General features: G+C 45.1%; 1 protein-coding gene across 1 annotated transcript; it reads left to right on the top strand.

The window, feature by feature from the left end:
- Nucleotides 1–3,883: 3,883 nt before the first annotated feature.
- GORAB (golgin, RAB6 interacting) lies at nt 3,884–14,081 on the top strand. Its single transcript, XM_056356199.1, has 5 exons — nt 3,884–3,990; nt 4,857–5,205; nt 7,628–7,729; nt 9,536–9,676; nt 12,307–14,081. The coding sequence occupies exons 1-5, from the start codon at nt 3,927–3,929 to the stop codon at nt 12,776–12,778; spliced, it is 1,128 nt and encodes a 375-aa protein (XP_056212174.1). The 5' UTR covers nt 3,884–3,926; the 3' UTR covers nt 12,779–14,081.
- Nucleotides 14,082–15,732: the final 1,651 nt, after the last annotated feature.

The following is a 15,732-nucleotide window of genomic DNA, read 5'->3' as shown; positions in this document are numbered from 1 at the left end:
GAATAAGAATAATTCATTTTACAGCAGAAACACTATTTCCATTAGATATACCTGCATTTTTTGCATAAATCCTCAAGCCAGCCTACTGCAGTGTGGATGGTAACCGCAGGACAAGCTAGGGCTGTGTTCTTGCAGTGTTAGAGGGGTTTGAATTGCTGGCTAGTTTTATATCCAGAATAAAGCAGCCAAGAGGCAGAGTAATACACAGCACCCACTGTCAACCTCCTCCAGAGCTGAGGTGCTGTAACACCGTTACATTATCTCATTGCTCTCCGAGCCCCAGCCTGCTGTGGGCTGAGCTCTGGGTTCCCAGTGCAGCTACAGCCTCAAGCACCTGGTTAGGAGCAGGCTGGTGCCAAGCCAGGCATCCTGGCACTTCCCTGGATCCACCCAGTGAGGCCCAATTAAAGAACAGGGCGTTAGCACATGGCTGAAGTTAAAGACGCACTCATATGCTGTTTTGGATCTGGGCCTGGGGGCCAGGCTCAGCCAAGCTAATTTCCACCTTGGTTTCTGTGTCTGGTGTTTCCTAATGGAGAGCTCTCAGCCTTCAGGGTATTTAACCAGTAAAAAAAACCATTGCACACAGAGACCAGTATTGATAGAAGGTTCTAGACAGAATCTAATCCACAGTCTGCTGAAAGATGGGCAAAACCTGATTGCCTTCAACAGGCTGCAGAGGAGTTACAGCTCCGTACACAAGTGTTTGCAGCCTCAACACCTGAAGTACCCTCTTGCTTTCAGTGCCACGCTGAGAAATTACGTTACTCATCTCAGGCTTGGAAGCTGCCTGGACAGTTCAGCAGAGAATCAGCAAAAGAAACGTTCGTAGCACGGATGTCAAAAGCATCCCTGAAAGGATAAATTAAACCATGAGGTATTCTCAAAAGGCAGGTCTTGCTCCTTGCTCGCACAGTGCCATGGCTTGGGCTGGGCATGGTGATTCTTCCTAAGCCAGCCTGCATTACACTCTGGTAAAAGATAGGATGGTATTGACATGGATACAGTCTGATAGATTTTTTCATTAGAAAGAGAAATAAATGGATTTAGGAATTTTTTACGCTGTTTCTTTCAGGATGTTTTTTCCCCAGGCCTCTTGAATTATATGGCAAAGTCCTCAGGATTTTGCAACCTGCAACGCAAGCAGAAAGGAAACTGTCCTTCCCCATGCATGTCTTTCCCTGTCTCACATGACGGCTCAGTCTTTTACTGGGAAATCGTTGCTTTGTGTGTTACTGTGACAGCATGCAGAGCAGCGAACAGAATGGGGTTAAAAAACATAAGTCAGGGAGCCCCTTGATGGAGGAGCTTATCTGGCTCTTAAAAACCCAAGAAGTTTGCAGTATGAACTAAACCGATGCAAATTTAAGTTATGTCCTGGTACAAATTGCATCTGTCCTGGGTTGAAATGTCATCTGAGGTCTGACCCTGAGGTCTGACCTGGAGAGTCTAATTTGCCAGCCCATGATGACATTTCCACACTGATTTGAGAACTGCACAAGAAAGGATGTTTTTGTGATCTGTTGGCGCTTGCTGCTTCTACAGCCAGCAGGCTCCGGGCCAATTAGACCAAAACAAAATGGATGCAGCACTCACGGAGGTCTCCAGGTCTGCTAGCAAGACAGCAGCTCTTGATGCACAAAAAGATACAGGACTGAAATCCAGCCCCAGATGCAGAAGAAAAGTTTGCATTGTTGCTTGGGATATTAGTCCAGGGGATGGAAAAGAACATTTCTAAACTTTCTCTTCATCTGGCCTTGTCAAGCCTGTGTTGTAGCAACGTTTGCTTGGAAAACACTGTATTCCTAGGTGGCAAATGTTCAGTGCCATGTTATGCTTGCAGGACTTTAATCAGTCGGAGAACACGGCCAGCCCCCTTTTTCTAAATCTGCTGTTGGTAAATGCCCCGTGAAATGACTTCACTGTGTTGTAATTGTTCCTGGAGAAAGCTGGCCCAACGGCTGGTAATTAAACCTTTGGCTGATGGAAACTGTTAAAATGGATTGCTGCTTTGCCTATAGCGTTATAGTTAACAACTCAAAAGTCTTTATACTTTTTCTATAAAACACGTGGGAGTTTTATGCCTGGAATATCTGCAGCAATAAAGTTAATATGGTGCTTCATTTTTGTTTGTAGCAATAAAACTTGGAAAAGAAGAAAGAAGTAAGGTTCAAGAATGAGATCTGGTGTTTGCGGTTTACAAAACACATTTGGTCGGTTATCTGTGGGTTTGGTACAGCCCATTACAGTGATTAAGATATCAGGACAGATTTAGATTCCTGATTCCTATACTGGCATTTGAATGAGAATTAGGTGCCTACACCTTGTTGTAGGCCAACCCTTGTTGGACTGGCCAACACCGATTCACTGTAAAATTCAAGCTGACACCTGGTTCTGCCGTCTGGACTCCCTGGAATTTGAGAGCATTTGAGTCAAGGTTGGATTGCAGTTCTTTTTCAGATCTCTTCTATGCTCAGTCAGGTTTCCCAGAGGAAGCCGTAACTCTGTCTGGAGGGCTGCTCGGCATCCCTTTGCCCCAGACTCACCTAGGAAGGACCTGCTGGTCAGCATGGACGGAATTGAGATAACCAATTGATAATTGAGCTCTCCTTCTCCTCTGCTGGATGCCCATGATGCCTCCACTCCGTATCAAGGCCTATAGCTGAGCTGTGGGTGAAAAATGATGGCACTTCTGTCCCCCAGAGGCACTCGGCCAAGTCTGATCAGAAACACTTAACGCCTGCCAGTGAGTGGCAGTTCAGGACTGCTTCTCCTCCGACTGGGGCTGGTATTTATGGGACGCATTAGTCACGCAGGAGCTGTTAAAAGCGCTGCTACGATAAATTGCAAAGTCATACATGGCCATCGAGTTATGAGTTTGCTCTGGGAGACAGCAATACTTCAGAGCTTGACTAATCCCTTACAGATTGGAAATGGGGAGGGATGTTGTTAGGCACTGAAAACGTCCTTGTTTTATTGCCGATGATGTATTATTTAAGCCTCCAGCCCCCTGGACTGCTTCAGTTAAGCCTGGGGCTCGTGCCCTTGTGTTCCAGCCAGCTTTCTCCCGGTGGGAGGTAAGCTCATCTGCAAGACCTCTGAGAGGCTTAAAGCAGCCACAAGAGTTTGTGGCTGGAAAAAAACTTATTTTCATGGCTACTGAGTGAATATCACCATATGCTGCAGGATCTTTTCAGTTTATACCTAAGGATGGAAGTATGTATCTGCAACCTTGTCCATAGTGGTCAAAGCAGACCTTCGGAAGCACCTGTATGGACACAAAAAATAAATAGTAAGTACTTTTCCTTGCTGATTTCCTCACAGTGGTGTCACTGTAACTTATGAAGCACAGCAGCACCCAGCTGTGCGGATGCCCCTGCCTCACAGCTCCCTCACCACGCAGGTCCCCGCGAACACAGCCCTAGATGCGCTGCAGCAGGCACCTCACCCGCTCGCCCAACGACCTAATCACAAATCAGAAATGCCCAGGGGGGTCGTGGTGTTGCTCCTTGAAGTCTGCTGTAGTTGGGAGCGGCTTCTCCTCTCCACTTACGCCTCATTACCTGGGCCTGCCTGAGCTCTTCGGGGCAGCGCACCCCCAGGCAGCACCCCGCGCACGGCTCCGCCGCGGCCTGACGGACCCGCCGCCCCCCGGGAGGCGGCTGCTGGGAGCGGGCTGAGGCCCCTGTCACCCCCGCAGCCCAGCGACCCTCCCCGAGGTGGCTGCTCACCCGCGGCCTAAGCCTCCCCGCCTCCTCGGGCCGCCATCTTCCCCGCCCCGCCGCGTTGCCGTGGCGGCGTGAGGCCCCGCGGCGCTGCCGGCCGGGGCTGGCCGCGGCGTTCGCCTGCGGGGAGCGGGCGGCGGTGGCGGGGCAGCCGCGGGCCCTGCCTGCCGCCGCGCCCCGTCAGCGGAAGGAGGAAGCGCCATGGCCGAGGCCTGGGCCGGCTTCTCGCAGGAGGAGCTGCGGCGCCTGCGGGGCCAGCGCTCAGGTACGGCCGGGGCTCGGGACTGGGGGCCGGGCCGGCCGCGGCGCCCACCCCGGTGAGCGGGGTGGGGAGGGGGCGCAGCGGGGCCAGGAGCGGCGCGGAGGAGCCTTGGGGCCCTCGGCACCGTATCGGCCCCCCCGGTGCCCCCAGCTCCCCCCCCTCCTCTCGGTGCCCCCAGACCCCCCCCGGGTGCCCCGGCCCCCTGCATCCCCACCTCCGGCATCCTCCCAGCTAATCCAGGCCATCCCCCCGCCAAGCGCCTCGGCTTCTCCAGGCAGCCCCTCGTTCCCCCAGCCAGACCCTCGTCCAGGCCCCGTCTCTCACCGCTCCCTTCAGCCTCCCGTCCGGCCCCTCGGGCTCGCCACCCACAACCTCGCAGTCCCATTTCCAGACTCCCCAGCCCCTCGTCCTGCATCCACATCGGTCTGTCCACTACCTCACTCCCGTGCCTGGCCTCTCTGCCCATCTGTCACCTTGTTCTTCCCTGGTTTTCACTTTTATAAATCCCCAGTTTGCCTACCAGCATGCTTGAAACCCTTTTGTAGCCCTAAATCCCCATTATTCCACTGAAAGTTGCCTCACTCCTACCTGTGGTTTCGCCTGTAGTTTCGCCACTCCAGGCCCCCTTATTCCTCCCTCTCCTCATTTTGGATGCTCAGATCCTTTAAAACTCCGGATTCTTAGGCTGGCAAAACACATCCGGGTTCCTGGGTTTTTCCCCCATGTTGCCTTCCCTTGACACCTTGGCACGTCTTCCCCTTGTGTTGGTTTTGCACCAGTTTGCTTGCCCAGAAAAGATAATTCACAGAGTCTGTCGTTGATCTCAAGATGTGGTTTTAATCCTGTTTCTTCCTCTCATCCATTGATAGACTTGTATGACCCCTCAGAGCAGCAGCATCGCCCCCACACTGTGAATAAGAGTCGGCAGCAACTGCAACGAGTAAAAGCCCTCCAGCAGCAATGTCAGAAGCTGGGACTGCAGGGTGGAGCAGCCTCTGTTCCTCCGGAGCAGTTGCTTTCTGTACCAAAACAGAAGCCTGGTCATCCTCAGCAGCCTGCGCCACCACCTCACCCTCCTTCAGCAGGAGATCAAAGGCAAAGTGACAACCGAGACCAGCAGAAGGAAGTAACGCTGGTAGATCCCGGTAATGGCAGTGACAGTGCCCAGACCCACCCTGCAAAGCCAAACTCCAAAGTGGAGAAAAAGAAAGTGGAATTGTTAGTAAGTTGGTAAAATCAGGGGATGGGTTTTATTGTTCTGTATGGATTCATTCTTTTGTTGTGAAGTAAAGTGAGCTTTTCTGTATCTAATTGGAAGGTTTGAGAGATCATGTTTGCTTCCTCTGTGTTGAACCTTTGTTTTTCATCTCTAGTTGGGTTCAACCTGATTCAGGACTAAATTCTGTAGTGTAATCCATGCAGATATGTGCTGTGCTGTCTTCAGATAATCTCCTATGGCAGTGGGACTGTACACCATAAAGCACCCAAGATGTAGGACTGTCTTCATGGTTTATGAAGACTTAATCTCACCCTCATGCTGTGTAGACCAGCCAGCAGCCACAACAGAAAGTCCTTCTAGGAGTAGATATGCTGTGATTTGTGTAACTTTGTGTTCCCCTTTACAGTATTGCTGCAGATTTGTTAAAGCCAACAGTGTTGGTAAGGAGGTAAAATTTCAGGTTTAAGCAGTTCTCTAGCTTTTATCATTCAAGATGAGACCAATCTCAAGGCTCTCACCCTGTGCGTCAGCCCACAGTGGGGTGCCTGTCTCCCTCAGAAGCATCAAACTGACGCATGTGAGAGGGGGAAAGTAAGTACTGAACGTGGCGCTCTGAGAGTCTTAACTGCATGTGGCAGTTACTTGGTTCATCATCCAGAACTGAGATAGCCTGTAAAAGGAAGCTGCTGTCTAAATGCTAGAGGGGGCAGGCATTTCCAATATGACAAATTAACTTGGCTTTACCCCTTCGTGTTTGTTTTCCTGTCTGTATCTGAGTGCTAATTTTCCTTTTTTCCTTAGCGGGCAAAGCGAAAGTGAGGGGCAAAAGAACGAATTCTTTTTCTAGGGCATATTGTTTATTTTTAAAACACTTTAACAACACTGCTGCAGCCTTGAGTTCCTATGCAGGTCCAAACTTCTCAGCCTAAAATAACCAACAAATGCTACCTGGCCACCAAACTTCCATGCATCATTTGTATTTCCCCAAACCAGGGATCAGCAGCTTTCCGAGTATGGTGTGCCAGACCCTATCTCTGTCAGATCTGTCGGTAGGGTCTCACAGGGGGCTGAAGATGCTTCCTGCTGGAGAGGCAGGACTATGGCATTCAGCAGCACTTGTGTGGAGAAGCAGCGTGTGGCTTCTCTCAAATTTGAAACTCAAAAGGATCCAGGAAGCTGTGTTTTGCAGAGACGAGCTTTGAAAGGCTGCAGCTGCTGGCCACGCTGCCTGCCATTTACCTGCCTGGCTCCTGGCTGGGATCACCTACCTGCAAATAGCCGTCCCTTCACCAAAATAGCAGCACTTTGAAGAGCAGTGCCAAGTTTCTTGTGTGGGTGCAGCTCACCAGTAGTACTGGCTGTTCAGCTCCTTCCTAGTGGTGAAAAATGCAGGCGCTATTTGGCAATGAGGTAGCTAAAGCTTTGCAGGGGAGTTTTTCACTCTGTGGGGAGCAAATGACATTTAGCTGCAACAGCCACCCCCTGAATCTGCTGAATTCATCTCAGCCTGTGCACCTGAATTTGAATCTTATTAAAAATATTTCTCTATATAAAGTTTTAGGGATAGAGTGATGAGGAGAAGTCTGAAGAGATACTCGTGCACAAATGGGTGTTAGGATTAACATAGCTGAGTTACTTGGGTATTTTTAAGCTGAAACTTCTTGAGAGAGGGCATGAAGAACAGAACAGGGTGGAAAAGTGGCAAAGCATTTTTTGTTTATCTTTAATCCTGCCCAGTTGTGTTGATGCAGGTTGTTCCCTCTAACCTGAGACCTTGCCTCCCATCCACTGGGGCTGATTGTATCTCTTAGTAGATGTAGCCTGGGAAATTGAATCTATAGAACTCTTTCTCTGGTGGCAGCAGTGAATTCTTGTTCTTCCTTGTTGCTCATTCTCATTGTAACTTTTACCAGCCTTTCATTTCTATCAGTTTAATTATTTGAGGGCTGTATTGTCAAGCAGACCTGTGAAAGGTTCTGTTTTGTGGAAAAAACATTTCCAAAAAAAGAGGCTGTGCTGGCAGGCTAACAGATGGCAACTTGTAGCAGCCAGTTAGAAACCTGAAACTGCTTCTACCTAGTAGGGAAGCACATCCTTTAAATGAAAAATTCCATCCATTTCTGAAAAAGTGCTGTATGCTCTTTCTTCCAGCAAAGCTGAATTAACCAGCAGCTTGCTTGCTTGTGAAGATTTTTGTTCTGATCAGCAGATTTCATCTGGAAATGTTTTATTGGTCTGAATGACTTCTTGCAGACATTCTTGCAGATGATTCTTCTTTCCTCAGAACCAAAACCTGTTTATTGTTTCTTTGACATTTTTAAAGTTTGCTCCAGGAAATATGATGGTGAATATTTGTGTCATTTGGGGAACAGGGAGAGAAATGAACTTTCTATTAATTTTGATCTTCTTGTCAATGAGCAGGCAGGAAAAATCACGATGGGAAATCCTACAACAAGAGCAGCGGCTCATAGAAGAGAAGAATAAACGCAAGAAGGCACTTCTGGCCAAAGCTATTGCTGAGAGGTAAGGGGCTATGCTGCAGCATGGGCTGAGGAAGGGGTTGCTTTTCATGTGCAACCAGATGCGTATCTTCTATTTAAATCTCTTTTTCCTCCTCACTGTGCTCTGTATGTACTGCTTCACAAGTGAGCAGCTGTGATCGACATTTCCCTTTGATGACAAGTGCTGGCAAGGAGGTTGTGACTAAGCTTTTCACACTTCCAAAGCTGCAGCTCTGTACGCAGATGGAAAAGTTATTACACAATTTGAGAATTAGCTGAAGTCCTTGTGCCTGTTACCAAGGGCATGTTTGGAAGTTGGGGTGTTCAGATGTTCATCCCTGTTCTGTTCTTGATTTGTTTTCACTGCATTTAAGGGCAGTTTATTTGATTCCTAACCTATGAAGGGAAACTCTAGCTATTTCTGTTTGGGTTTTTGATTCTTGCTTATTAGGAAGTGAAAAGTGTTGAAAAGAAAGGACAATCAACTTTGTTTAAGAAGGTACTGTTTTACCACTGGCTGATTAGAAATTACAAAAATTCACGTCATTACAGTTGTTAACCCTTGCTCTTCAGGTGACCAGACTTTAAGGCGTTGTACAGTGTTGACCACCGAGATAATGTAAGATTACAGGGAAGGCAAGGTTTGTAAAGAGTGATATTGGAGCAGCTGATAACACTGGATCAAAGAAGGACATGTGAAGCTTTCAGGCTTGCCGTGCTCTCAGACATATATTATGTTCTGCCCATCAAAGCTCTTGAGTAGCAGAGGTGAACATAGCCATGTGTTCCGCAGATACTGTGCAGAAGATTCTCTTTGAGGTTCTGAACGTTTTCCTTTCCTTTGCCAGGCAGAAATAAAACACAAGTATGTTTGGTCTGAGTCACTGTAGGACAGCAAACATGGGTTTGACCACCAGGCTGGGTTCTCCCTTCTGGAGGCAGAGCGTGAGAAGAGAGAGGAGGACTTGGCAGGTGATAGCTGGGGAGTTATGTCTGACATTCAAATGCCTTCTTCAGGCTCTGAACAATACTGCAGGATGTCTGTTTCTCACCATCTTAATCAGCTGGTCTAACGAGAGATGGTGTCACTGCTTACACATCTAGTCTTGCTTTCCAGTCCCTGCTTTGGGGTGTAAAGCAGTGCCTGGAAAGCATGGTTTTGCTGGTGGTGATGAACGACAGTGAGGTGACCTGGTGTAAAAGCCTGTTGGAAGTTACTTAGCTTGCTTGGGAATCAAATCCATCAAAGCTTGCTGCCCTTAGCAACATTTAGTTTTCACAACTTAGGAATGAATAGGCTGAGTTGAAAAAGGTTACATAAGGCTTGATTGAAATCCTTTGTGTTTGATGTAAAACTTTCCATTGACTTCATTGGGATTTGGCTAGGCCTTTTGGGAATAATTTTACAAAATGGAAATCAAGCTTAGGTTAGGTGACTTTTTGGCCCCTACTAACTGGGCTTCTTTGAAAGGGGATATTTGCAGGGCTAAATACCCTTCCCCCTCTCGCTCCCCCCAAGCCATTTCCTGTTTCCTTACACTGAGAACTACTTCGATACAGCAGCTTCTTGTGTGTTTCCACAGTGAAGAAACACAATCCATTTTAGGCACTTTGATTATAGTCATTACGTAATTTTGCTGTAGTCCTCTAATAGCAGGCATTTTAGATCCCTGTGGATATTAAAAAAGATCAAAAGTCTTAAACCATAAAGGAGAAACCTTCTGAATAGCTCTTAAAGAAGTTGCTCTGCAAACGAAATGGGGCCCATTATGTCAAGAAGAGAGGCTTGAAAAGAAAAAAAAATAATAAATGCATCTTCCTTTTGCAGATCCAAAAGAACTCAAGCTGAAACAGTGAAACTAAAAAGGATTCAGAAGGAATTACAAGCTCTGGATGACATGGTATCTGCTGACATTGGCATCCTGCGGAACCGCATTGATCAGGCCAGTTTGGACTACTCCTATGCCCGGTAAGTGACAGCCAGGGAGGAGGGAATAGCCCTGCCCGAGTGGGGGGACAAAATGCTCTTTCCTGTCACTGACCCAGTAATGGAGTTATGTCATCGTACTAATGTGTAGTTAAAGTGGTCACAGTCTGGGGGGCTTTCAAATCTTGAGGTCAAAGTGTGGGTTTATTTCCTAATTTTTTCCTCGAAATCTGGAAACTGAAATAGGTTTTCTGACTGCAGACTCTGCTTTCCAGCTTCGTACTGTCAGGAGACGTACTTGCTGCTTTAACTGTGCAGTTGTCCATAAGCCCTGCTTTATTGTTTCAAGGTTGTTTATGTCTTCTCAGGGGGAAGGAGTTTTTTTTTTAAAGTCTTAAAATTAAAGTCCTTTTCAGGGAAACTTGCTTGTTGATGACAGCTTTGGTCCTGTTGGAATCAATGGGACCAATTAAGCTTAAAACATATAACACTGCTGAAGTGCTTTTGGAACTGGGACCAAAAATTGAAGGAAAAAGCAAGCTTTCACCCCTCACAATGTGCCTTTAATCACTCTGGTTCTGATGAGTTCCTTAAATGCAAGAAATTAATCGGAACACCCTATTAGTTGTGGGTAAACCACAACATCAGTAGATAAACATCAGCATGTTTATGCAGCCTTTTAATAAAATGGAAATGTTCAGTTGCGGTTTTTGGTTCACTATTCAATGTGTTAAACGTGTATTTCTCCTTATGACTTCTGGTATATGTTGACCACAGGCCCATAAACATGGTAATTAGTCTTTAAAAAAATAGCAGTGGTAGCTAAAAAATAAGGAATTCTTTTGTGTAATTATAATTTGAAATATCCAAGATTAAATGTAGTTTCAGTAGCTGGGTGCGTATGAATACAGAATTTCATATCTTCATGAGGAAAAAGATTTCATTGTATTTTAGGTTTAAGTCTGGTTTCTAAAACCATTAAATGCTCCTGGAAATTTCCTTACCAAAATTTTGGAATACTATGTCTATTTGAAATACTTAATGGCAAAAGAGCAGATAGCACAAGCAGCTCTGACACTTGAAAAGCAGTTTTTAATGAGCATAGCAAAAGAGGATGCTGGTAGGATGAAGGGGATAAACTTTACGAAATACTTATTGACTTTCATGAATTTAGTAAGTCTTTGTTTTTGCGAGGGAGAGATTTGGAAATGCACGTTAGGTACTTTCAGTGTTGCAGTTTTTATGCATTATGAGCCAAAGCTGATTTACTTTTAAGTGGTGACTTTTTAAGCAATTTTTTAGTTCTTGCCTTATATTTTAGGGCTAAAACGCAAGTAATTTCAGTGGGTCAAAAAGTGCAATATTAAATAGTCCTGAGCACCTACATAGGGACATTTGACAATTGCTGTAAAATGGAATTTTTGTAAATATGATGTGAAGAATATGCGTGAATTCAGGCCAAAGATTTAACTATGCAGACATTTCCAGCATAGGATTAGTTTTTCCATTTCAGATACCTGATCCAGGGAAATCTTGACTTTCTTGTGAGGGAAAAGTGGGCATCTTTTGTCCACTGCAGACATAGCCTTTACAGCTGGGTCAAAGTTTTGTGATTATTATATAAAAGAACATACTCGCAAAGGCTTTTCTATGTCTTAATTTCCTCCTCTTTCCCTAAGCAAAGGACCTCTTCTATCTTTCTGTTGCTTTGATTAACCAGATATTTGAATCTGGTTTTATAAAAAAGCTGGATTCTTTATTCAATCACCTTACTAATAATTAGTTTTATGAATGCTCTGTAAGGAATATTGTGTAGTCATTCTGCAAAAGCTTTTGCATGTTCCCTTTCCTGATGAACAAGATTGCATCTATCTTTCTATTAATTAAATCAGAGTTATTGTACAGATTCACTGAATGTAGCAGAAGATGCATCACTAATGTGGACAGCAGCATTTAAGTGCTAGATATCCTGGGTGGGTTAACCTCAATAAATATTTGGAATATTTCCTTTTTGCTATATTTGTCATGACAGGAAGTGCAGATTGGCAGGAGGTGTGTGTTGGGGAGATGCTTACAATAAAATTTTACATCTGTTGCCACGCAAAAGTTGTGATCACTATTGATGTCATATGCTGTCTCAATCTGTGCTGCTCGTGATTTTCTGAACATATATATGGGTGGCCGGAAGAGTATGCTTCTAGACCAGATCCGAATGTAAATGTGTATAGCACCCTTGTAGCATCTGTAGCTGTTGGGTGGAAGGTTGGATTAGGAAAAACAAAACTGTTTTGCAGTGTTTCATTTCACTAGATGGGTGTTCATTAGAAGCCTGAAATCACTACAGTTTCTGATGGTTGCTTTCTGCTGCTAGAGATGCATCTCTTAAAACAGGCAGTCAAAATGCTTGTTCGTGATTCAATCTGTAGATTTCAGATGAGCAAATTAACTCTCGGAATATGGCAGCAGTGGAGGCTAGTGTGTCGAGAGGAGATGATTTGATCAATTCACACTTATTTTCTTCCCTCTTACTAATGTAGTGGTGTGTCATGAATAACTGGCATAATGCATTGCAGAGCACGTTGCGTTTCAGGGATGCTTAAAGTATCTCTCCATGTGTCAGATTGTAAAGTGCTTTGAGATTTAACCCACTAGAAATAATGATGATTTTGCAGGAAGCGATATGATAAGGCTGAGTCGGAGTATGTGGCAGCGAAGCTGGACCTCCAACACAAGACGGAGATTAAGGAGCACCTCACGGAGCACCTGTGCACGATCATACAGCAGAATGAACTCCGCAAGGCCAGGAAGCTGGAGGAGTTAATGCAGCAGCTGGAAGTGGAGGCAGATGAGGAAAATCTGGAACTTGAGATAGAGGTGGAGCGGATGCTGCAGCAGCAGGAGGCAGAAGCAGGGAGACAAGCCAGCCAGTCACACAGTCACGCTGGGACAGCTAAGGAAAACCCCACTCCTAGTGTTACAGTGCGCAAGAGTGAGCATGGTAACCATGCTGTTGTTTCTCCTGCTATTTCTGAACAGTTGGTTCAGTCTCAAAACTCTGGTACCAAATCCCTCACCAATATGGACAGCCAAACTCAAGCAGTAAATGTGACTCCAGGAAACTCCCCGGCTTGTTCTGCTACATGACTACTATATTCAAATAAGGCATTTGGTTATGGATAACACAAGCCCTCTGTGGGCTTGTGTGCTACATGTTATATCTCGGCTTCTGCAGTGCCAGTAATATGCACTTCATTTCTCTGTTCCTTTAATATTGTTTCCAAATTTTAAAGGTGCTTTTTTTTTTTCCACAGGACTCCCATTTAGGGTTTACCATCTGTCATCATCATTCTGGTTTAAGTTCATGTTCTAATGCCCAGCTCTTCACGGGGCTTTGTACCTTCCTGAAACAGGATACTTGGGAGTGAACAGTAGGGTTTTTCCAAAGGCTTTCGTGTATCAGTATCACAGATACCTGTTCCAAGCGGTGTGCAAGAGAGACACATCTACAGGAGAAAACATCACAACTTAGTCTGCCTCTGAACACATTCTGTCCCCTGACAACTGCGATAGGATGTTTGTCTTCCTTTATATCCATAAGGGATTAGTTTTCAACGGTTTTTAATCCTGAGAAACCCAGGGGCTTGCTTTGATTGTCTTCGTAGCTGATACTCCTGCCTGTACCTGATTTAAAGGAAGTTCTTGTGTTGAAGCAACTTGCAAAGTCAGTTGTAATATTTCCTATTTATCACTTTGCTTATTTCTTTCAGGTAACGCTAGATCACACAAAACTATATATCGATAACATTATTGTCTATGAAATCACACCAGCTATGATTTAACAAAAATGATGGGTTACATACAGTTTAAGACATTGGAGAATGTATGATGTAGAAGTAGAAACACACTAAAAGAGTATGTTACAATTAAAGCTGTTCTAGTACAAACATTTTTCTCTGTCCTAGTTGCCTCAAAGTTCCAATAATTAGCCAGGGGTCTTGTAATGGATAAATCCCCACAGTATATTGGAAATGAGCCTGGGTTTGTATAATATTCAATTAATTTTCTTGCCTGAGGAGCAGGTTTGCACCCCACAAGAAGCTCAGCTGGTTTGCTCTGTTGCTGTTGAAAGGCTTTAAAAAGCTATTCCAGGTGGAGAAAGTCTCAGGCATTAAAATAGAGGACATAGAAAAACCTCCCATAGACCTAGTGCAGCTGCAGACTGTGGGGACTGCACTCATAGTTACCCGCTTTGTAAGAGGAAGGCTGCTTTCGTTGTGGAAATGGTTTCAGTAATACCTGACCTGAATGTGTCAGTCGAAGTTTATGAATGAGTTACTGAGTGATGCCATCAAGTATATAAATGGGACACTGATTGTCTCTATGGCTTTAATAGTGGAAAAACGTATCACTACATTTTTATTCTATTAATAAATCAGTGCATCTTCTACGCAGTGTGTTTGCTTTCAGTTGTGATATCTGATACCAATACACATATCCAAGACTGTTTTTCCACAGGAGGTGATAAATGACAGAATCAGATACATCCTTTGGCAGTTTGCCTCTGTGTGAAAGTAAAACCTTGAAAAAGGCTGTTCCGAAACATGAAAACGTAACCTGCCATGTCTTTGCTTCATACAGCTTGGCAGGAGTCTCTTCAACCAACTGTGGCCCAAGGCAGCAGTGGAAAATCTCTACTGGTGCCTCCCATACAGAGGAGAAAGAGGGATCAATCTGTTTCCTAGAGAAGCCGCTCATAATCAGGGCTGATCAAAGTTAGGAAACTCCAAAGTAACATTTGAGATATGTATGAAGCATTGCCCTGTTGCTGCTGATACACTGCGTGCCCTGTTACTTTGCTGGGAGACTTGGCCTAAAAGCTGAAGATTTGATTGTATTGTGAGAAAATTTGTGACTGACTTCCTTTGCTCTGTCTGCAGTTGCAGAACAGCTTGTAGCAACCTGATTATTGTTTTCAAAACTGGATACCAGTAAGTGCAATAATAATTTAATTATACCATTCTTGTTTCCATCCTCTGCAGCTGTCCCCAGTTGCTCCTCGAGAGATTCTAAGTCCTAGTGGGTAGGTCTGTTCCTCATTACAGTTGTATTCAGCTCATCAGGGGACATAGAGAAGAGCATCTGACAGAAGAGTTGAATTGTAATGGTATTTACAGGAAGCACATGCATACCATTTTGCATATAATTTGTGGTTCTCCAGTAGGCTAAAATGTGGTTAAAATAGTCCTACTGATTGCACCTTGTTGTCACAAGATTATTGTTTGAACTCCTCAAACCAAAAAAGGAAAAAAAATTACAAGTCCAAAGATCTTTTTGACAGCTACTTAAGAATATGAGTTTCCTAGAAGGGAGTAAGTTTTTTATTCAACAAAATTACAGAAAAGCTGAAAAATTCTCGTCATCCTGATAGTGCTGGTGCTGTTTCTGCCTAGCAGGGAAGATGCTGTTGTTAGACTCAGCAGTTTCTGTTCTCTTACAAGTCCCTCATTGAAGTTCTGGCCAGTTCTATCTGTCTTTAACTTCTGAGCTTGCAAAAAGAAGTGAACTGGCTGGAAGCCACATGAAACAGCCGTATGAAATAACAATAGGCAGCCCAGCATTTGGTCGCTCTCTTTAGACAGGGAGTTCAAGAGTTAAATTGTTTGATCTGAGTTATGAAGCCTTTCTCTGACGTGTGATATAAACCACTACCATGGTGTCAGTTCCACTTTGGAAGTTCGCAAATGTTTTGATGGGTGCCAGTGTGCTGGTTTAACGTTCCCCCTATGCCGGAGCCAAGCAGTCCAGTCGTAATTGTAACAACATGTGTGCTGGTCAGAAATGCCAGGCAGATTTTTAAGTGAGGGCCTCTTGCAGGTAGAGGTAGAAGTCTGGACGTGAAGCGTGCTGGGGTTGAACACCCACGGCAAGGAGAACAGAGCAACGCAGGAGATCCGACAGTAACGCTGTGGGGCTCAACGCAGGGGACTTGTGTTCTCCCATGGCAATGTAGCCATTTCTGTGTTGGGCCACCGTGGTACCGTTGTAGCGGTACCATGAAGTGGAAAACACCGATGTATGCCACTGTGAGAATGTTACAA

This window comes from Falco biarmicus, chromosome 11 (assembly GCF_023638135.1).
Source record: "Falco biarmicus isolate bFalBia1 chromosome 11, bFalBia1.pri, whole genome shotgun sequence".
Classification (NCBI taxonomy): Eukaryota; Metazoa; Chordata; class Aves; order Falconiformes; family Falconidae; genus Falco; species Falco biarmicus.
The sequence above is the reverse complement of the archived record's forward strand: the minus strand, read 5'-3'. Positions and strand labels throughout refer to the sequence as shown.